The following is a 24,145-nucleotide window of genomic DNA, read 5'->3' as shown; positions in this document are numbered from 1 at the left end:
TTATGTGTACTGTATCCCTGGAAAAACCGCTGCTACTAGGTTGTATATCAAAGGAATTATTTTTAGTGTCAGCTCTCAGTAGACTGACATGATGCACACGGGGTGATTTTACAGTGGCTAGATACCAACGTGAACATAAGAAAGTAGCGCTGATCATCAAAGTGATACAACAATACAAACGAAATAAAATTATATAGTATGATTTGGATACTTGCACGATAAATATTCCCAGTATGATATCACAAAAAAAAGTACTGAAATTAGTACTGCAAGGGTGATAGCAAATAAAAATATAAAAACAAAATGAAAAAGCACTGCTCTGTTTTTATACCCTTAAGTATCGGTTTCAGGATTTGCGTGTGTGTGTGTGTGTGTGTTTAGGGGGGTTAATTAGTTTGCTGTGACTATAACGGGCCCTATTTTCCTGCCAGCACAAGGCCAACGCCGGGGTAAACGCAGTCTTTATGCAATTTTCCTCGGGCGCGAGTCTATTTTTTTTTTTTTGCGTCCGTGCCTGTTTGGTGATTTCGTTCTGTTGGACGAGTTTCCCACAACAACTTGAGGAATGTTGAATCTTTTCCATGTTAATTTAAACAGCTGCAGTCGTCACACAGCAGCAGGAATGATACACATGTTTCATCTACAGTCTCTGATTTCAGAGAGGAGCTGAGCATCGTTTTACACACAGATGGTACAGAAGAGGAAACTTTACTAGTTATTTAAATGTTCTGAAATAGTGACAAGATCAGTCAGGATTTACAGTAATTAATGTTTTGTGTTTTCTTAACATCAGACTGGAAAACTCTCAGATTCCAAGTTTAATAATATTGGAATGTACCGCAGTCGTCCTCCGGATGTGTCCTGAGCTCCATCAAATCTGTCTGGACAGTTTTATTAAATAAAAGTTCTAACTGAGTTTAGAGGATCTAAATATTTTCTGTCATGTCACAAGTATCAATTTATTTAGTTATATTTAGTATATTTAGTATATTTAGTTAGTTTAGTTATTTAGTTTTCAGTTTTGCTACTTGCAGTCAAGTCTAAAATGTTTGCAGAAGTCAGTTCTGGGTATGGACATGTATCCATATAATCTACATCAATATCCTATAAACAAATATCCTTACATCCTATCAAATAAAACATAATTCATGAAAATATGTTAAAACATGTTTAAAGTAAATCCTGTTCACATTACACACAGCCAGCACAGCACTGATACCTTCACTCATCATTTAAATATTTAAACCAAACAGTGTTAAAACTAACCAGCAAATTTCCAAACTGTGATTTTGTATTTGTTTATTTAAGGATATTGTAAAAGCATAAATGAAGACTTGCAAATATACAGAGGAGGAGAAAAACTGTGGAGTTTAAATGTATTAATTGTCCTGCAGTATATTAACACATGAGAACACATCAGCTTTATTTTCATTCTTCCTTTATCAGCATTAATGTTTGAGGTTTCCTCAATTTGTCTTTTGGAATATCTGCTGCTTCACAGAGGTGAACTTTTCTCTCTCTGCCCCATTTCACCTGTTGCTACATTTAAAGGGGATGAGAGGAGCTCGTGTGATTGGTCGTTACTGAAACTTGCTCAGACTCCACCTGCTGATTCTGTATTCCTCCACACTAATAATGTATTCAGCCTCTCTTCCACATTGCCCCTTGGTTGCGCCACCGCTGATGGTCACACTCACATGGGCGATGGATCAGGAATTAAAACTTGGATCTGTGTTATTGACTACAGACAATGAACCATTAAGTAAAACACCACTCCAAACTGTACTTCCAGTCAAGGCCAGTAGGGGGTAATCTAGACTGTCTAATGCTGGCACAGAGCCTTCTTCCATATAACTGTGGCATAAACGGAACAATATGTGTCTGTAGTCCTAACTCCTTTCAGCTGCACTGCAGAGACTGAAGCTGACAAACTAATCAAACTCATATGTGCTGTTGAACATTCTTGGTTAAAGTCAAATTATTTTTTTTCTTAATGAAAAACCTGAACATGTTTTTGTAGTTTGGGACATGTCTATAAGTGAACTGTGCATACTGTGAGTTTAGAAACACATGCATATGCAAATAGACACACACACACACACACACACAGCCGCGAAACACTTGGACAAAGGAAGCAGGGGTGTGTGTAGGGGCATTGTTGCTTGGATACCAGTTTAGCCACTATCTTGGCTTGCCTTTAAACAGCAGCAGCGTGCCAAACATGGTGCAATGCCTCCAAAAAAAAAAAAAAACTTATGGAATTCTGTTTTATCTAGCCGTGCTCTGACTAAAATTAACCAAAACCCTGGAAAATAACATCTGTTGACCTAATGAGATTGTAGAAAATCTGAGCAAAGCTGAACAACCTCCAAATATTACATATAGTATTTTAAGACTTAGAAGCTTTGTATTATCACATTACTGGGGTTTCTGAACTTATCGCTGCTAATCAGCTCCCAGTGCCTTGTGAAATATGCTTTTGGTGAAGTTTGTAACTTATTACTGCAAAGTATGGAAGTTAATATTTCTTTTTGTTGAGTCACAATCACAGGTACAATGAGTGCTCCGACTTCTATCTATGATACATGTTGCCAGGTGAGCTGTTAAGCCTTTACTCACTTAAGGTTTGCCAGATTTCAAGATTATAAGCCTTCACATCTCTCTAGAAGGCTTATATCAAAAATAGACTACATGGGAAAAGTAAATCATGCTGCTGTTTTCATACTTTGAAGAAGGCCAGCAGACCATGAAGATGCACTTCTGCAGATTTCTCTTTTGGAAAAAATGGGATTGCATGAAAAAATAAGAAGGAAAGAAAGCGACAAGAGGCAGAGGCATATGTTAAAACTGCAAGAAGACAACAGTGCAACATGCTGAGGGGAGGGAGTCGATTCAGGGCAGAGACGACAGACCAGGAATACCAATGACATGACTTCTGCTAGTCTGGCAGCATAAATCCCACACAAAGTTCAGCTGTTCTATGAGGCACCACAAAAGACACTGAAAGACGGGGAGAGTCTGTACGTGTGAGTCTTGATATCATAGAGACAAATTGCAAAAAATGTCGAGGATGTCGTCGTTACACACTAGGAATGATAAGAATGTAGTCATACAACTTTTCTTCAAATCTTGTCCTTGTTATGTATGTTGTTATGTATGTCATTTCTCCACATCCTCTCCAAAATTTCAAAATTTGTTCATTACTGTATGTAACAGTCAACAGGAAACCAACCAAATGTCCAAATATAAAATGCAGGAAATAAGGTCTTTGAATCTAAAAATCTTTATTTATTTAGTTTTTCACACAGACTTTTGTGTCAAAGGTACAATCCAAGACTGATATTTTCAGTTTTTCAAGTTTCAGTGGTTTGACTTTCATCTTTAGGATGTGTCTTACTGCACCGAGCAAAAGGTTAGAAGTGGGTGTAGGTGGATATGATAACATCTATAATGTTTTTTGTGACATTATAATAGCAAGCTACTGACTTTCATTCATTCCTTCGTCCTTTCAACAGTTTACATGATCCATGAAAACACACACAAAGCCTTGTCATCAGCTAACACCAGATGACCCTGTCTCAAAAATGAGGTCAGTCGTGTTTATTCTTCACCTCCCTGGGTAAACAGTCTATAAACCTTAAACCACGAGTTTCACTCTCCACCCTCTCTGTGGAACTCTGTTCTCCTCTGAGAGTCCGTAAACTGCTCTGAGAAAAAACTTCACATTGACAAGCAGGAGTTTTTTTTGCTTTATAATGTGATATTATATCATCATAAAGGACGTGGAACGACCAGCACGTCTTCAGTATGACATGAGTTTTTATGTTTATGTTCCCACTTACTTGTTTACTTGTGAGCTGACCGATGGGATGATCTCAGCTAAATGTATTTCTCTATTGGAAGCCTAATGGGGGCTAAAAAAAGGACTATAACTGGGTTTATATATAAACTGTCTTACAGATATTTTAAAATGATAATATATTTATATCAATTACAGTGCTGTTCTGATGGATTGTATCTTTATTATAAGAGCGGACGACAGAACATTAAGACAGAAGACACTGTTGCTCCAGTGGCTCCTGGAAAAAAAAACACTGTCAACTGTATCTTAACTCTGATTCATAAGGAAAATGTAATAGCAGGAATTTTAAGTCAATTTTCACTTGGCAAGAGTCTGTTGGCTTTTCTGTACGGTGAGTCACACATTACAAAGAAGTGGAAATGACTAGAAGAAAAGGCTACAGAGTGGAAGCAATGGAAGTCAGCTGCGTTCACATCATCGGGCAGTGATCATCAATCGGCAACCCGCAGGTTGCATCCAAAACCCCAGACAGAGGCTCGATCCAACCCCGACTCCGCCTTCCAGCGAGTCTTCCCTTGACTCAGAGAAGCCAGTAGTGAAAGGTGGAATATATTTATTTTGTTTCAGTGATTGGCTAACTGAATGAGACACTTAGTGGTAAGATGGATGTAATTAAGAGTATTATGTAAGAACAGACACTGCGATGATCAACATGGTTACTTCGATGGGCGTAAGGGCTGGAAAGGGGGATGTGCTGCACTATTGAGCAAGAAAAAAGAATGTAAAAAAGCCAATATACTGGAAAACAAAAGTACTTAACATGGATGAAACCCTGAACTAGGGTAAAGTAGTCATTCTGCAGGCTCAAGTCAAGCGACTGACTTTCTCTATTCGCTATACTGTACATCTGGAATACTGTATATCAACTGTTGAATTCAGTTATTTTTATGAATAGGTACAGTATTAAGTGTTCAAACTTGACATTTGACACCGCCTCCGCCTACAGTGAGTGACCTAAAATAGCCTTAAAAAGAAGGAAACTAAGACGGTACAGAGAGAGTGATATGAGTGAAAACAGATGAAAGAGTTTAAGACAGAGAGGAACACATACAACTACAGTCCTGCTGCTCACAATATAACACACTAGACTTGTTGTAACACATTGTTAAACACCTCGAGAATAGAAAGCGGACTTGTTTTTTTCACTTTGCATCTCCCAGAATCTTCCTCATCAACCCAGAGAGGACAGAGATTTCTGAATGCAGACATTAAGGTATAAATGTAATGAGTTTATCCAGAGAAAAAAAGCAAATATACGTAGAATATGATGAAATACACCATTATAGACATTTTTCACATGGTATGTCTAATGTAGCACCGCTGTAAATATCTCTATGTGATGTTAAATTTCCTACATTTAGCCAGTTATCCACACATATACTTCAGAAACAGCAACTGAGAGATGCGAGGTAGACTGCTGCTACTAGCAGCATCAGCCAGAAGTTAACAGATTGATTTTGTCTTTTACTGTAAAACCACTACACCTCCAGAAGGTTCAACAGTAAAATCCACCCACATCTATATCCACACTCAGCACCAATCTGACCCACACACACCTACACTGCACCTATACTGCACCTACATATGAAACACACACACACGCAGCATCGGTGTAACAAATAGCAGAGACACATTTGGACATCGGGGCAACAGTAAAAATCTAAGGAAAAGGTTTAAAGCGGAGAGAAAGAGAGGAGGGAAGTGAGAGGGAGAGCAGAGTTAAATGAGGCCTTTCTACAGGACTGGATGAGTCAACGAGGGAACAAAACAGAAATGTAATTATTACCACTGTCTCTCACACACCCCGATAGGACCTGCAGATGGCAAGGGTGCATGCACACATACACACACACGATTGCACACAGTGATAATAGTAATAAGTATAAATAAAAAGAACACGGGACATAAATGACCTCTCCCAAGTGACTCCGAATACTTCCACGGAGTCGTCGAACAATAGGATTGCAGAAACAAACAGGAGGGTGGCTTTCTCAGCACCAACGGACAGAAGGGAGCTGTGTGTTTGCAGGAATGAGAGGCGGAGGACAAGGTTAGCGGTCTGTGTGTGTCCTTTAACAGACAAACAGAAACCATTTTGTCTCTTTCTCTACCTCTCCCCTCCCATCTCCATTTCACCACCACAACTGACAAAAACACACATTCTCTCTACTCATGTTTCTGGAAATACACACACCCATACAGTATCTCTCAGTGTTTCGTAGGAACTCATTATCGTTTCTGTTTTTTCAGCAGAAAGTCAGTTTGTTTGTCTCTTATTAGTCTGGTTGGGGTTAAATGTCTGGTTCATGTATGGGGTTAAAGGACAGCTGTTTCCTCTGGCTGTCGTGTCATTTTCTGTTGCACATTTCGCCTCTGACCGTTTGTGAATTGCAGGAAATTCAAGTCCCTCATCACTCAAAGTACGCTGTGCGTGCTAATCGTCTTCACTCATTCCAGCTTTCACCCTCAACTTTAAGGCGCCATGTGGACATTGCTTATACAAGACATTGAAAGTCTATCCATTTGTTTTGTTACGTTATAAATTTAATAGGGTTGCATAATCTCAAAAAATATAAGAAATACTGAGAAGTCCTGGTTCCATGGTTTTGAAAATATGAAACTTAAAAACATGAATTTGGTTTCTAACAAATAAGGCTCTTTTAGAAGAAGATCTGCTTGTGCTTCAGACCTAATGTGCTTTGGTAAAACTCATTTAAGTGAAGGAATTCAAGGAGAGTGTGTATGTGTGTGTGTGTGTGTGTGTGTGTGTACATAAAGGAAAATTAGCCAATAAACTAGTTGCAGAATTCAAAGAAGCTAACCACTTTCCAGGGACGAGACCAGATGTCAGCGTGGCACTTTGCTCTTAAACCTCATTTGGGCCTCCTTCATTGGAATCACGAGGAACAGAAAAAAAAAAAAAATCCTCATCAGAAGCCAAATGAAACAAGTTTATGTAACTGAAGCGGTTGTTTTTCAGTTGACTCAGATGGTTCTGATAAAACTTTGCAATATCTGGCACAGATAGAAGGAACTACAGTAAGGGGGTTAGAGGTCCGTGACAACTGCATCCTTTGTTTCAATGCAAATATCGTTAAAAGTGTTGGGCAACTTACATTAAAAATTAATTCAATTCATTTTTGTGGTTTCACAAGTGGCCAGTCTGTGGTTTGAAGGTATTTACAGACCATCATCAGCTATATTAGCCCCGGTGACAACACACACAGCATTCCAATGTACAGAATATTAAAGTATAAAGATTCCCAACTCAAATAACTGCTGTTTTGGTACACACATGCATGAGTACATACACATCCTAATAAAAAGGATCACACACGCTGCGGGATGATACATCTAAAAAAGTATGCAAAGTTTTCTGTCTTCCAGCCGTCCACTGCTCCTTCTTGTTAAACTCTACAGTGTGTAAATAACACAGCTCTGCTTGGGAGGCTGTCTGCACGGCGTCTACAGCAGCTAATGTAATCTTTGATACAATCCGGCCTGAGTTGGCTGCAGGCTGTTACAGCAGTACACACACACACACACCTACACACATCAGCAAGAGAACACATGCAAATGATAACACGCATGTTGAATCCGCATTAGGAACTGGCTACCATGCACCGTGGAGGGCCAAGAGTCTGCAGGGTTTCCCTCAAACCAAACAGATCGCAGGTGATAATGGTGGTTTCCCATCCCTGGTGTATACACTCACAAACAGATACATACAAGTGTGAAATATGCACGCATTTTCATCACATACTGTATACACAGATCATTATCATGAGTTATGATAGCAGTCTGTGGTGGAACGCAGTTCAGCAAAAATGAAAGCAATACTGCACCGGAGTGTTTCTAAAGCAGATATAACCAAATACTGTGTGTAATATAGCCAGTAGTACCAGCTCTGTAATCACAAGGAGGTTGTATTTACTCTATCAGCTGCATTAATTACAGCAATAGCTCATGCTTTCAGGCAGATGACTGGATGGTGAGAGATGAACGCATGTCAGGATACAACACCAGATGGAGAGGGGGAAATGCAAGGTCTCATCCCAAAATCTTGACTAAATATTTGTGCATTATTGGACCAACTCAATATGTTCTGTGTTTAGACTGTTGTCACTGTTTAGGTATTTCAACACTTAGCTATAAAAAAATCACTCTAAACGCTACAGTGCTACTAAAAGAAACACACTTTCTGGGGAGTTAAACTAGTTTGTTTCTGTGATGCAGACAAAGAGACAACCCAACTTGCCAAAAGTGAAAGTCAAACATTTGGCAAGATCTTGGATTATGTTAGTTGTCATCAACCATGTAAGTGCTTCGTGTAGTCGCGAGTGTCCGCAAGTTTTTGTACATTTTTAGAACATTTCCAGAACTTTACTGCCCAGAAAATGTAAACTCACCACTCAAGAAAAAAAGTTTCCTAACCTTTTTGTTGTGTTAAGCATGCATGTAGGTGTTGCACCACTTCCCAGCCCACATTCACCGTGTGTCTTTCAGTGATAATTTGATAAGTGAGGTTCAGTGCCAGGGTCTTGCAATACGCTGACCCCCGTTAGCCAGCTAATTGAATGATTATGTGCGCCTGCTGTCAGCTCCCTGCAGTCACTATTGTTCTAGCAGATGTGCTAATGCACTATCATTACAGCCAGGGGGATTTACAGCATGCCTTGAAATACAAGACAAAACTGGCACCAATCAAAAATACACTGCTGTACCTCAGTGTTTCCATGTATGAAAAGCTCATGCAACAATACAGTGCAGCTTGGCTGATATGCATAGTGCAAATTCCAGTGATTCAAAGTCTTATGAAGACCTAACAATCAGTATTTGCTGTTTTAGCCAGTTGTAGCCTCTGCATGTTCCTGCACAGAGTTGTATAATTGTGCACTACCATCCATGTACCTATGTTACTTTATCATCATTGCTTTAATTACACTATAAACTAGTGCAAACTGTCACTATCCATGTCAGCGCTATGCCCAGTGATGCAGCATCCTGCAGCAGTCACGTTGGAGGACCACAGCCCCTCATTGAATAGTCAAAGCTGACAACTCTGCATTCACAGCAGCATCAAACAAATTTCTGCGCTACTTTTATCTGAGGACTCAGAGAGCCACGATAGATACATTTGACGGATTTTTTTTATTTTTTAACTTTTATCTATTCAGGGAAGTTTCACAAAGGAAGCCTCTCTTTTGCATCACATTCACACAGTTACACACGTTCCCACCCGGAAGCTGCCCAACAACCACAGTCTGCTCTGCCAGCCACTGAGCAGTCACACTGGAGCAGTTTTTGGGGGCCTTCCTTGCTCAAGGGCTCCACAGTAGTGGTAATGATGGAGGGGCAAGCGCTGCTTTTTCACTTTCCCTACTCAGATTTAACCACCAACCTTCCGGTCACAAACTCGCTTATGCGTGAAATTATCTCAGCTTAACTACAGCAGCCGGTCAGCTGTTATTTGCTCTGAGAGGATTATTCAACACTGTGTGCAAAGCCAACTGTGAACTCTCAAATAATTTGTGGTTTATCAATTTAAAATACTTGTTGTATGTAGTGTTTGTATTCGGAAAATGGCCAAGGCATGCAAAGGATGAATAATCATAAAAAAATAACAACAGATAGTTGTTAAAATCTATTTCAACATTTCATTGTTATTGTGCAGAGACTGTATGTGGCAGTGGTATAAATATGTATCCATTAATGTATAGGTTATTTAACATAACAAGCATAATCAGCATCTTTTTGCAGCAACTCTTTTTTTAGCTCTTCATACAAAATTAACAAATTGCAGCGAGAGGATTTCTGATGGATTTCTGGAATATTACATCACCATTTATTACATTAATTAAATTCTATTAATAGTATCTCATTACATCCTTTCCTGGTCTCTGTAGGCAAAGACCAGGTGTTTCTTTGAAACCGGAGGTATCGGTAATTAAAATGGCCGGAATAGTAATATGCTTGTGTAGAAGAGCCTTCTGATGAATAGTGGTAAGAAAGCGATTGCAAAGCCACGACCCCGCTCCAGAGCAGAGCGCTCGGATCCTGCGTTTATGGTGTTCTGATGAGACATGAATTAATATATCAAGCATTCAATTACGCTTCACAGACACAATCCAGTTACATCAGAAAGTCCGACAAACACGGAGCGAGTCGTGACTGTTTAAAAAGAGTAACGACTCGAGGCCCACACAGTAAACCACACAACACTGCAGGGCTACATATTTGGTATGGGATTGCCTTCCAAGTGTGTTGTAACTGTGATTTTTTTTTTTTCCTACAGGCTTTATCGATCTGTGCGCCAAAAGGGAATAGTCTTTGCAGCATACTGATAGTCACAGGGCCAGCCATGCAGTTAGCAGTTGGATTCACTGCATCCCAAGCAGGCAGCATTAAGGCATCGCGCCTCGATCAGTTCAGATATATCACAGGTGGCGTTTTTTTTTAAGCCCATTTGATTGGGTGAGTGCTGACAGAGAGGGAACCATGTGAGGCCTACCTGTGACCTGCAGCTTATCCCCGCTGACCTCACACTTGAGGTAAAGACGCCCCCTCCTTTCGGTGAAGTCGGTTCCACACAGGCTGGGGACGTTCATGACACACTGCTTATGGACGTTCATTTCGCAGGCTGGAGGCGGAGAGAGAGAGAGGAGATAAAAGACATCAGGGAGGAGGACATTATACAGATAAAGATGAGCTTTATGCATTTGATCCAAATCAAACTAAACTGACTTTGATGCTTGTGGAAATTTACTGACAAACACACCAATAACTACTTTATGGATTGTTTATATAAAGTTTTGATATGTTTATGACAACATAATGTTTTTTTACAATTTTTAAAATTAAAATAGTAATGATCTATAGTTATGATAAAGATTCATTACGGTGACGTAATGTTTTCTTTTAATAAAACGCTGTGCGCAGCCTATTATGGCTTAACGTTCAGATACAGTAAGCTGCTTTAAAGATGTCTTTCAGATTTACTGGATCTATACGAGGAGGACATATTTCAATTTCATTTCATCTATCATACATGTGTGGCACAACATCAAACGGTTTCTGAAAGCTGTACGAGCGAGGAGATAAAAAGGTTATGACCCAGATTCAGCTTCATGATGTCATGAATGCATGACCTATGTGTCAGCCAGCTGAGCCACCCTGTCATGGATTGGGAGCAGTTACCAATAGTTACATCATCATACCACCAGGTCAGTAGGTGACTAATAATGAAAAATGACTGTGCGGCCGCGTTATACTCCATGAGACAAAAATACCTATTATTTTAAATGAATTTCTATGTGCCTCATCTGTAACAATCCTGCAGCTCACCAGTGCTTAAAAATACTACAGTGTAAATCTTACTGTAGTGTGATTAGAGGTGCCAAAATAATTTGCCACGCCATCCGCATCTGTATTCATGCACACCCTGGAGCAATAATTTCCATAACTGGTGGTCTGTAGTAGGTGGAGGATAATGTATTTAGGAGCTAATTGAGACTTTCAGACTTTAATCCACTAATACAAGATTAAAGGAAAGGAGAGCGAGAGAGAGATATATTAATAAACACTCGGTAAAGCGGGCCTGTTCGAGGTGCTGCAACATAGCTGCAGACTGAAAATAGACAGTGTGGGATTTTAATGAGTGGAAGTCAAGGAGAAGGGTAAATACATAGGCTTATGATATTCACTGGAGAGGAACAATAGTCTTTTTTGTCAGGAGACTGATGCTGACAAAGTGGATCTAAAACAGAACATAATGTGTGTGGAGCCACTTTCAGCAAAGCATGATATCACCTTATGCATGCCTCACTTATGACTCATTTAAACCCATAACGGAAAGGTACAGGCATCAACTTAAATGTCTACACCACTTGATATGCTTGATTAAATTCTAACCAGCCACTTGAACTACTACTGATGAAGCACAGCAGCTTAGATTCATTTTAAAATATCATTCAAATGTTTAAAACACAAATAGGGCAAAATTTTAGTGGCGTATGATGCGATGCTCATATTTGAGTGAGATGTTGCATGAATTAAATTAAAATACTCACAGTCACATTTCATGCCCTGATGAATGAGGCCATACAGCAGAGAGCCACAATGGTCGCAGAAGGTGGGGCTCCCATAGGTGTGGATCTTGAATTTATGCTTCGTTCTGGGATCCTGGAGGAGAAAAAAAAGAGCCTTAAAAAGCCTGAAATACTAAAATATAACTGAAACATATCTGAAACCACAAACCAATCAATTTAAATATAGTTTATTATTCGAGCCTATGAGAAAACAACTACAGTGATTTGAATTGAGCTGAATTTTGCACTTTATATTTGGAAGAGCTGTCATACTGTTTGGAAAATGAAAAGAAAAAACATCTCACTGAATCAAATGGATAGACATAGACATAAGATGTTTTGTACAAGTTGGGAAAAATCTTTTTGTTCTTTAAAGAAATCAATCTTTTGGCTGTTAAATACTATTTTAAAAGGCTTCGGCATAAAGCTATGAATTCAAAATATCATTCGTGAAAAAAAAAATGACTCCCAGCATGTACGACAGCATCCTTCATCCTCTGACACTCATACTCGTTGAAGGGAAAAAATGGAATGAACATACTTCATCACGAGACACCACTGTGTGTAATGAAAAGACACTCAGGAAACAATTCGTCTCTGATTACCAACGGACCGCAATCACCACTTATTTTTTTTCTCGTACAAGTTTCGCACAACTTGAAGTGGAAGCCAATCAATCCTCATCAGCCTTTTACTGAACCGATGCTTTTGAGTTGCGTGACCATCTTCCTCTATTTGTACTCGATGGGCGAACAATAAATCCAACGGTGCCAAAGCGAGAAATACATGATTCGCTTATAAAGAAGTACAAACGACACATCTGGAAATTACTGCACACATGAAGACCTCAAAAACACCCTTAAATACTCTCATTTATTACCATGAACACCACTTCTTTATTCTCATTGCTCTATAACAAGTATCAGAAACTATAACCATTCAGTTAAGGCTCTGTGTATGTGTTCGGATGTGTAAACAGTCATCTTAGCCTTCAGAGCTTCTCATTCATCATTAGCCTCCTATTATCGCAGTTCATTGCTCCAGGCTCTCTACATAAATATTATATTAGTCAAAGTGTGAAAAACATTAAGGTTTAATGGAAAGTATGACGCTGTAAGACCGAGTAGTAGTAATGGAGCCACTGGTTGCAGGAAGCTGAGTTATATTTTTGTAAAGATAACACGCTTATTGTTGGCTCCTGCTATGTTAGACTGTTCTCCTTAATTTTTACAGCACTTAACATATCACACAGTAACATGCATCTATTGTATTCAGTGGGGTTTTTTTCCCACTTGATTTATTTGTCTTAGATTGAGGATTTCCAAATAACAGGAAACAGATTCATTGGCCAGTTGGTTCTTACAGATGGTGATGCATTAGTCAACCACATGAAGAACATCAAACACAACACGGCAGCAATGTACGGCATTAACAGGAGATTTCATAACATGAAAGACATAACATGGAAGAGATATCAGCCAACCGCGATAGTTTACTACTATCTAACCACAGGCCCCTTGTGTTTTAAAGTATATCTGGATATTTAGATGCAAATATCTCTGTGACCATAACACTGTGGGGTGTAACAGAAGAATTTGTGGCTTTTTTTGTGCCAAAGATAGAAAACCATAACATAATCAAAGCCAATAACTCCTACAGGCTGTCTACAGTTTCTAGGCTATCGGCTGCCTATATTGCATTATCCATATTACTGTATTTACTTACACAGCAGATTCACATTGAGACTAAAACCAATGGGACCAAACCAACAAGCTACAGGATTACATTAACCCCTAACCATGTAAAATGAATCCCATCAAATAGGTTGTGTAATTAAAAACCTCTGGATATATTAGAATTGATCAAGCATCCCATGTTGCAGTATATAAACATAGGGTTTAGAGTTTTGATTATAGATGATGGTTCCAGACAATATGTTTTATTTTGCACTATAAAATCAGTCACAGTATACTCATGCTGTTATGTGGACTAGTATTGTAAGACAGCGTTAATAAAACAACCCATCTGTCGTGTTTTATTTGCATTTGTCATTCCTGAACACAGGTCTGGGATTTGCATGAGCAGCTTCCTTCTCCCCATTTCAAGTAAATGCAGGATCCATCTTCTTTTTTTATCAGGTTCTCATCACCACTCACACTCAGCCGGCATCCACTATAAATTTGGATAATTTGGATACTCAAATAAGGTAACATTTAGCATGCAGAGTGAACATTTATATGCAGACAGAACAGGAAGAGGAGGAAGACTAAACAGAGTTATAAAGTCCTCCAACTAAGCTGTCAGAGAGCGGTAAAGTTCAATTAACCCATGTTATAGTGGTAACACATCAGGGAATAACTCTGTGGATTTAGCAGAACCAAAAGTGTGACTTTAACTGGAGATAATAATGCTGCACTTTAAACTTCATCCATTCTCCTTTTCGGCATCCCAGAAGTCAATTCAATTCAACCCCAATGTAAGATTCATGAGCAGAGTTCATTTCACTTGGCACTCAGTTCGTCTCTGCAGAACATTTACAATTCAATATAACATGGTGTCAAACAAATGGCACCGGGCGCAAAATCTACCTTCAGTAAATATTGGTAGGTGTTAAGTTTTGATGTGATCTGTTGAACAAGCAGAACCAGTTATAGCTCTGTTTTAATCTTTTGTGTACTGAGCATTGGATGAAAAATGTAAATCATCGTGGATGTAAAAGCATATGGCTTACGCTACTACGCTGTAATATCTGAGTACCAGCGAAGGTGAGTGTGTCTCTGATATAATACAGATAGATCACAATGCCACTGTAGCACTAACATACATTATGCATGGCAGGGTCTGTGTCACATGCATACATACATTCATTCATTCATTTTGTGCACTCAACCTGTGGCTTACTGTATGAAGCACTCTCTCTGCTGGAGTGAAAACTGGAGGACTGCCATTTCTCCAAGCACCCGTTCAAAGTGCTTTCCTGCTCTTTCTCAAATTGTGCTGTACTGTAAATCTCTTTCAGAGTTAAAATCCCTCTAAGTGGATTAGCATTGAGAACATTATCCAGGCTAGAGTCCGTTTTTTTTATTTAATTTTTTCACTGCATTAATTTGAAAGAACACCTGTCTACGTATTCCTTGCAAACAGGAGTTTTATTCTCTCAGGAAAGAAAGAAACTTATTCTGACTACTGAAAATGAAACAGCGCCAATAATAGCTCCCCTATTTTTTTTTCTCAGTATTTTGAGAAATACAGTGTCAAATGTGAAATGAATGAAAAGAGCTTGACCCAGAAGAAATAAATCATCAGCGAGGGGAAGAGCGCGTCATTTATCTCAGTGAGAGCTGACAGTATCACACGGTGAGGCGCCACGGTGATCAATGCTGCTATTTGCCATTTCAGTCAGTTTGACACCGGCCTCTGGACTGATGCAACAAAGACTCATTCAGTCTCCTCAGATCTTGCTTCGAATCTGCCATTTCCCTTCCTGTCAGTCCGCAGAGGCTTCACACCTTTGTAGAACACAGAGAAAAGCTTCCTTTGTCTGTATTTCAGCTGTCCACTCGTTTAACCGCTTAGCGAGCCCTGATCTGAAACACAGAGTTGCTGTGATTTTATTTTAGCTGCTTTGAACATCAGTATATATTTAATTTGAATATACTATAATAATTCCTGATATACATGAAAGTCAAATGTCAAAGGGGAAGTGTTTTGTTTTGAACACCAAGCAACTGAAACAACATCAACAGGTCTTAGACGCAGCTTTCAGTGGTCTGTGACTGAAGTTACTGCACTGAAATGCAGAAGTCCTTTATGAAGTAATCACTGTATCACCATAGTTAATCAACAACCACCAAAACCATCAATATAGATTATGGTCATTTGGCGCTAAAGGACAGTAAAAACTGGTCTTATCCTACCTACAAATGTGTCAAAAATATTCAAAAGTGAACATTTATGACAAACTCAGTCGGCGTTTTCTGCTCTCCTTTTTTGGACGGGTCTGTGTTTCCTAAGAATATCTCAGCAAATTGTTCAGTATGTCCCAGGCTGCCAAACCATCATACCATGAGCAGTTACAGGCTGACGGTTAGTTTCTCTGAAACGTCCATCATCTTGAGCGACTTTAAAATTCCTCCAACATCACATTTATGATTCTGCAGATACACAGTAGATGATTAATAACACCCCACAGCTACAATAATTGTCAGCAACAATGATCCATATCCCAGAAGCGGCTGCGGCTCAAGAGGTAGAGCGGGTCATCCACTAATCAGAAGGCCAGGAGTCGGATCCCCGATTCATCCCGTCTGCATGTGGAAGTGTCCTCGGGCAAGATACTGAACCCCAAATTGCTCCTAATGGTTGCGCCAGCACCCTACATGGTAGCTTGCCGCCATCTGTTTTTTACCATTTATGAGTATCTCATGGAGTATTATTACTGGCTTAGATTAATTAAAATGTAAATGTGTTTATGCGTTATCTAGCTTTGGCAGCACCTCTGAAAACTTCCCCTACCTGTAGTGGCTAGGTAATCAGGACATGTGCAGAATACAATGCCCAAAATATTTAAACTTGGCCATTTTGTCAAATGATCATATTCTTGCAGAGATTGTACCTTTTATGCACTCACTTACAGTGCATATTGTCTAATTAGCCGTCCTGACCACATTGTGCACAGGCCAGCAGTCAGTGTGTTAGTTAAGGACAGACAAGAAGACGAGAGAGGTAGACAGACAGTAGAGAGAGAGAGAGAGAGAGAGAGAGAGAGAGAGAGAGAGGGAGGGAGAGGCTGTGCCAGCTGCACTTACTCATGTCCACCCACACACAGCTGATCCTGAAGGATTATCCCCTTGTCCCTCCTCCCGCACCACCCCACCCCGACCTCCTTTACTTTGTTCCCTCCATCTATGGCATGAATGAGCGATGGCGACTAACGGCCAAATTCATCTGCAGATGGATCATGTATTTTTATCAACTCTTCATCAGCTTTTCATGGTTGAAACATGGCTTAAATGTTCCTAGATAATGGAAAATACTTGCAACAGAGAGACAGAATGATAACAGGTCAACCAAGGTGATGGTGAAGAGTTTTTCGTGGAGTCAGCGAACGTGTCCGGTTCCTTCCAGAGCTTTGAGAGATGCTTCACACTCGGGTGCTTGTCAGAATCTAAGAAGTGGTCGACCATCGCTACAGATCATACAGAAAATGAACACTCCTGAATTGGCTGAATAATAGTATGTCTGAAAGAGAGAGTGCAGATATCTGTAGCTCTGTTTCTATTATTTGTGCTGTATCTCCATTAATAAATGTATTGATTTTCTTTTTTTTTTTTTGCTTATGATTTCTGATCAACAGTAAAACAAATCTATAGATATTCAACTCAAAATAAACTTAAAATTGACCTTTGGCAGTGGAACTTGATGAATCAAAATGAGTAATTAATTATTAATCATGCTAGTGACTGAATAATTTTCTGATGTTTGACCACTTGCAGCTAATTGCTCAAAATGAATTTACATAAACATCCAGCCAACCTGGCAGGTGTAAAACATCTGACCGCTCTGACTGATTTCTAAGGTGCCACTTAAAGATTCACTAGAGCGAGCTGTAACGTGCAGAAAATGAATCCTGTAAACGAGTGTACCTCACTACACATCACTGGACACATGAGGTTGTCCATTAACACGTCCTTTCTGCGAGCTGCGAGATGGAAGGGTTAACCCCTGTGGCTTCTATCCCTTATTACAGCCTAATTGGGTCTTAATGGGAAATTCAAGACAGACTGGGTGGCGCTACCCCACCAGAACAGCAGGGGATCCAATGTGTAATGCCGAAGGCAGTCATGAACTCGATCACTAGGCTGAACACAAGAGGGCCGTAATGGAAAAAACACAGCCAGGGGATGTTACAGACTGACTGCATGAAGCAGCGAGGAGGACGCCCTCTCGTTACTACTAATATGACAGCCAGTAGGATTTCCCAGATGTCACATGTCAAGATGTGGAGCAATTTTGCATCATTACACTGTGTTTTTCCAAACCAACAACCTAGAGTATTGAAGGTTGCATAGCTTGTGCTGGCATGTGTGGATCCAGCTGTTACACAAAAAAAACAACTGGATTGTGGTTCTCAGAAAAACAACAAGAATTAATGTAACTAACAGATCAGATCAAAATGTTCTAAAGTAGCAATTTGAAATAAACACTGTTAAAATCTGAATGACAGAAAAATGAGAAGGACAAGATGAACTTTAGTGAAGTCTTGTTATCATGAGCTTGAAAACGTCATTAATGATATGAAGTAAAAATTCTAGAAACACATTCCCATTTTGGATGGAGAGTAAACAATTACTCCCATTTCATATTAACTGCTGATAATAATGATGATGGATTATGACCAGGATGAGGATAATAAGGAGGAAACAGATCTGAGTCATGTTTTCTTTCAGTTTGTGGCAGCCGAACAGATTCCTCCACAGTTGTGTTTTCTATCAGATACATAAAAAAGATCAACAAAACTACTGTAAGCTTGTTCTATTGGTCATATTTTATCCTGACAACTAATCAATCAATCTCCTTCCTTTGTTCAGCAGTACAGAAGATGCCCTTTATTCTTATTATTACAAGTTGCACAAAGATAGCGCTAACACAAACCTTCTCCAGAAAGCTTGCCCAAACAATTAATTTAATTAAAGGTATTGATAACCTCTGAGTAGATTCTCCTTCAACTACTCTCTAAAATTATTTTTGGCATTTGCCCTGAAGTAATGCCAGGCAGGTAGGTCTGTATGTGAAGCTATAGATCAAATACAGACACAGGGCAGAGGGCTGATCAAAAGACTAGAGGCTACCAGGAGCTAGCGATGAAAACAGAAGCACGGGGGGTCAGCCCAGTGATGTTGGCTAATTAGCCAGGCTCTCCAATCCAGTTTAATTAGCAAGCAGGACGCCAGGCAGCCTCTGTTAATGAACAGCTTGGCAGGGTGAAGCTGAGCAGGGGCTTCCCAGTGGACGGGGGGGAGGGAGGGGAGGGCAGAGGTGGTTGATGCTAAGTACGTGGGTCACTCCTCATCATGCATACACGCCGTTAAAGTCACAGTGAGATAAATAAGGACAAAATTATACATGAATTTAAATTTGAAAAAAAAAAAATCACATTGCTGTTATACCCTGGTGGACGGTGCATCTTTAATAACAGGATAATGACAGATTTCACTACTGCAACTGCATCCTTATTGTTCAGCCAAAGCCTTGTGTCTTGAAATACTGACATTTATTAATGGGCAGTCAACATTATAGCAGCATCTTTGGTTTCAAAGCACCTGGGAACATTAATTTTTTATACATCAATATTCCAGTAAAAGCAAAAATTCTTTAAAAAAAATAATCTGGACCAAAATACAACTGTAGCATTAAACAGATGTCTTGGAGCTGCAGCTACAGTATACTTAACTCGATTTCAGTTGAAAGGACAAAAAGTCCTGTAAGCCAGACTATGTTATTGCAGTGTGCATCTTGCATCTGGTCAGCCTCTGTGAACATGAACAGACACCTGCGGCAGTGCTTGCTTTATATTATGCATTAAACCAGATCAGAGCAGCAGACTGGAAAGAGTGCAACACATTACAACAACTAAATGAATGTGTAGATTCTCATTACAATGAATATTAAAGCGAGTCACTAACCAACAAACTTAGCAAATTTTTCTCTAGCCTCACAAGACAGGAGCAGTGAGAGGAGCTGATAAATTGTAAGATATATACTCTGGGGATTTAGGTTTAAATTCCTTTCTTTGGCAGAGTGTCTCCTCTCCGTTTCATGGACCTAACAGGACCTCTAGGCCACTCTGGTGGACTTTTGGAGGTAATAGATGGAAGAAGGGGAAAGAAGGATTCCATCATTCAAGGGTAGATTTTTGGGATACTTGTGATTTGTGTTTGCTATGTGGGTGTTAAGTGTCCACTACTGTTTGTTATGTTCCCACTAATTGTCTGTATTGGTTTATATTATTAGTTGGATTACAAGATGACTTTGTTGTTTGCTCATTTGGCTTCCTTTTGACTCAAATGAGTAATATTAAATTGTTAGCCTTAACATTAAAGGTTTAAACCATGTAATCAAACATCAGAAAATTCTCCCTTTCCTTAAAAAAGATGGATTCCTTCAAGAGACTCTTGTCAGATCTCGAACATGTTAAATTACACACAAACTGGGTAGACCAGGTTTTTGACTCATCTTACAGAACTAATAGTCAAGGAGTGGCCGTTCTTATACATCAGGCGCTACTCTTTAAATTGGAAAAAGAAATTAAAGATGAACAGGGATGCTATGTTTTCATTTTTTCAAAGTCTCTTCATTTTCCTCATCGTATGTAATATCAGGGGGTGATTTTAATTGTACTCTTTGGACCCTAAGGTTGATCAATCTCCCCAAAAATCTAACCAGTCTCAGAAAAGTTCACAGCTATTGGAGCTCTGTAATAACATAGAATTATTTGACACATGGAGAATTTTAAACCCTAAGGGAAAGGATTATACTTTTTTTCTCAAGTCCACATCAATCTTTTTCCCGGATAATTATTTTAAAATCTCAAGAGAAGTTCTAGATAGAGTTACTGAATGTTCAATTGACTGCCAAGGTTTATTGGATCATTGTCCCATTAGTATTATTATCCAACCCCCACATTAAAGTCCTTCATGCAGACGCTGGCGTCTGGATCCTTCACTATTGAGTAGTCATTTTATAGAGTATGTGACTAAACATTTCGATTTTTTTTTTTGACAGTTAACAATACACCAGAAGTTAATCCCTCAGTCTTGTGGGAGACAACTAAATGCTATTTAATAGGTATAATCATCAAAACTCAGTAAGACCTTGAGAATGAGGTGAAACTTTTAGAAAGAGAGTTTAAGTCTAGCCCTTATAAAGACCGAGTGAAACTATTAGTTGCAGCATGCACTGCTTTAGATTTAGTGACTACTAGGAGGGCTTTTTTTAATGCTAAACATAGATTTTAGAAAGGGAAGAGGGAAATAAATGTTATCCCACCCATTAAGGACAGTACAGGTAATACATATTATACACCCCAAGATATTAATGGACTTCTGAACATTGTGCTCCTCTGAATGTATTGCCTCAGATGAAACGATGAATGCTTTCCTGGATAAAATGTATCTTCCCACTATGTCTTATCTGCAGGCGTATTACAGAGGTAGAAGTTGCACAGTCTATTAATTCATTGAGGGGAGTTAAAGCACCTGGCCTGGATGCATTTTGCTCAGGGTTTAATAAGATGTTTAGTAAAATACTTTTAAGACTGCTAACAAATATGCACCAACATTACTTTGATCAGGGTCATTTACCGCCTTCTCTTAATATAGCTAATGCATCTCTTGTACTAAAAAAGGGCAAAGTATTTAACAAATGTGGCTCTACTACTGCCCAGTTAGCTTAATTGGGGTTGATAGCAAATTATTATCCAAGGTATTGGCCAAGAGACTGGAAAGACTGCTACCAAACCTCATAAATCCAGATGAAACCAGATTTATCCGTGATTGAATCTCGGCTTATTAAAATTATCCAGTTCGCTAAGCAGACAGGACGTAAGTTCCTCGCTGTAGCGTTGGATGCTGAGAAGGCTTCCAATAGGGTGGAATGGATTTATTTGTTTAATGTGCAAAAGAAGTTTGGGCTTGGAGGTAATTTTCTGAGATTGATACAAATAATTTATTATGCCCCAGTGGACAGCATAATTACTAATGGTCTGCGGGAAAAATCTAGCTCGGAAAATCAGGTTTCTTTAATCCCCTACCCCAATTTCGAAGACCAAGCTCCTCTTAAATCGAACAACTGCAGGAAACTGTAACTCATTAACGGAAGTGCATGTCAACACACTGAGTGAAACACTGCGTCTGCTTCCCCCATCTTTGAACTGATGTTATTCTCATTTCCAACCCAGCAGACACTAACAAGACAAAGGCTCGCTAGTGTCTGCAATACCCTCAAAATCTGTTTTAGGCTGTGAAACAAAGGCCATTTAGAAACAACACTGAAGCTTCTATTTTTTTTTATCATATTGCATAGCAGAATGTGGAATGACCTGAGTGTAACAATCATCAAAGAGGATGGGTAGCTAATACAGTCCACTTGCATCCCACAGAGTCAAAAGAGATGCACCTGGTGTGACATTTATAGCCAGAGAGAGAGAGAAAGAGAGGGAGAGTGTGAAATGAGACACACTGATCGCCTCTGTCATGTCCTAATTCACTTATCTCTTTGACCCATCTGTTCCCTACAGACCTAAAAAAAAAATTGTTACAGTGATGCATGAATGTGATCAATTCCCTTAATGTCCAGCATTAGACAAGCATTGACTACCATCAAATTCCCCTCTGAATCCTCCGTCTCCCCACTTGTTACCCTCACCTAATACTCGCCTCCCTTTTTTTTGCCCATCATCCCTCACTGAGAGGTGACATTTGAAATGAAGGTGGCAGGAGGCTCTTCCTTGTGCCAGTCACTCTAAATGTTCTGGTTAACCTGTTTGTACACTTTGCACCGTTATACTCACAAACACGCAAATGTAAGCATATTTAGAAAAAGCATGTGAATGTCTTTTTCTTTTACTCCAAATACTTGTGTGGAAAGTACGAAGAAATGTATGACAAGTGTAGTGGGCGTGCAGATTTGACAACCTCTCACATCAATAGTGCTGCAGCTGCAGGTATTTGTTTGCACTGAGCAAATGCAACTAAAAGCTGTAGGTATATGCTGACTGACACGCATGACTGGCAATTTGGCCGATGTGACGTAGTGAAACCATAGTCTCACTTTCTGATAAGACTATTACTGTATTCTTAGTAAAACCAGGAGAGTAACTTTACTACAGCTGTGTTGTTTAAGGTACGGATTACTTTTTGAGTAATTCTGCTAATTCTGCATGTTGTCTACAATTAAACGCCAGCTGATGATACTTAAAATAAGTCTAACCTACAGTGGCACCTAAGGACAAAGCACATACAAAAGCAGCCCGTCCTCAAAACAAAAACGACAGTATAGGTTGAAAAATTCAGCCGGCAAAAACAAGCTATACTTACGTTTGAATTACAGACGCCATTTAGCGGCTATAGTAATTGTGACCTGCAGTGACAAAGTTCAGATGATGTCAATATGAGGTTTTCCATAATTGGAAACTGGGTTGAGTGGATGTAAGTAAGTAAGTGGACTTAGCTGCAGGAGACCACTGTTCGCTTCCTGTTTCCAACCATGAGTGTCATGCTTCCAACCAAATGTCGGGACAGTTTTTAAAAAACCATAAATAAAATTGTTGTGGTTTACTTTTGACATGATGATGAAGGTTGCCTAACTATAAGAAAGTAGTAACTTTACACACACAACATGTTTCAAGTGATCATTTTAACCCAAACCACGATCTTTCCCTAACTCTTGCGCAGTGTTTTTTGTGCGTAAACCTAACAGACCTTAACCACAGTGTTGTCACACCATGTAATATAATTATTTTTAACAGTTTGTAACCGTTTTGGAAAGCACCGATAGAGGTGGCATATTAGAAAATGGTCCTATGGTACGTTCTGGAGTGCGTGGTACAATCGACCTATGTAGTTGTTTAATTATGAGGATGTGATAGCACAAACATTAAGAAAAATGCACTCCAAATTGAGACATACCACAATTACCAGAACACATACACTGATTTGAACAAAACATTTACTTCAAAGCTTTTTAAATTGGCTATTTCTGCTGATTTGGGTGCCTTCTTGTAAAAAAATTAATAACAGTGCTTCTACCTGTGCTACATATTTCCCTACTCTGCCCAGCTTCTGTTACTCATTTTCATAAAGTTATTGTCAAAGCCTCTTCAGATGGCACTAATGACAGCCTGACAATGTGTGTCACTGTGTCACCTAATTCTGTCACTGTTATTACATTTTAGCCCTTCAACTTTCAATTATATTTTACATCATGTTAATCACTTTTCCCCACTCCCATATTTAAAAAAAACACTGCCACTCACACATCACAGTCACACGGATGAATGCACACCCAGGCCTCTGTATTAAAATGCTTAAACCAATGTGGAATGCAATATAGAGCTGGAATGACAAAATCTACAGCAGCTACTGTGGCCATCACCTTATTCCCCCAAACATATACAAGCAGAAAACACTTTTTCCTG

General features: G+C 39.3%; 1 protein-coding gene across 4 annotated transcripts in view; it reads right to left on the bottom strand.

The window, feature by feature from the left end:
* prkcaa (protein kinase C, alpha, a) overlaps positions 1-24,145 on the bottom strand; it is a 146,150-nt gene that overhangs the window by 50,436 nt on the left and 71,569 nt on the right. For all 4 annotated transcript variants that reach the window (XM_067581499.1, XM_067581503.1, XM_067581505.1 and 1 more), the window contains exons 4-5: positions 11,932-12,043; positions 10,374-10,502 (exon numbers count right to left, since the gene is read on the bottom strand). In XM_067581499.1, the coding sequence (XP_067437600.1) occupies positions 10,374-10,502; positions 11,932-12,043 (241 nt within the window). The remainder of the gene's footprint in view (positions 1-10,373; positions 10,503-11,931; positions 12,044-24,145) is intronic.

This window comes from Thunnus thynnus, chromosome 3, assembly GCF_963924715.1.
Source record: "Thunnus thynnus chromosome 3, fThuThy2.1, whole genome shotgun sequence".
Lineage (NCBI taxonomy): Eukaryota > Metazoa > Chordata > Actinopteri > Scombriformes > Scombridae > Thunnus > Thunnus thynnus.
This window is presented reverse-complemented; position numbering and strand designations above follow the sequence as displayed.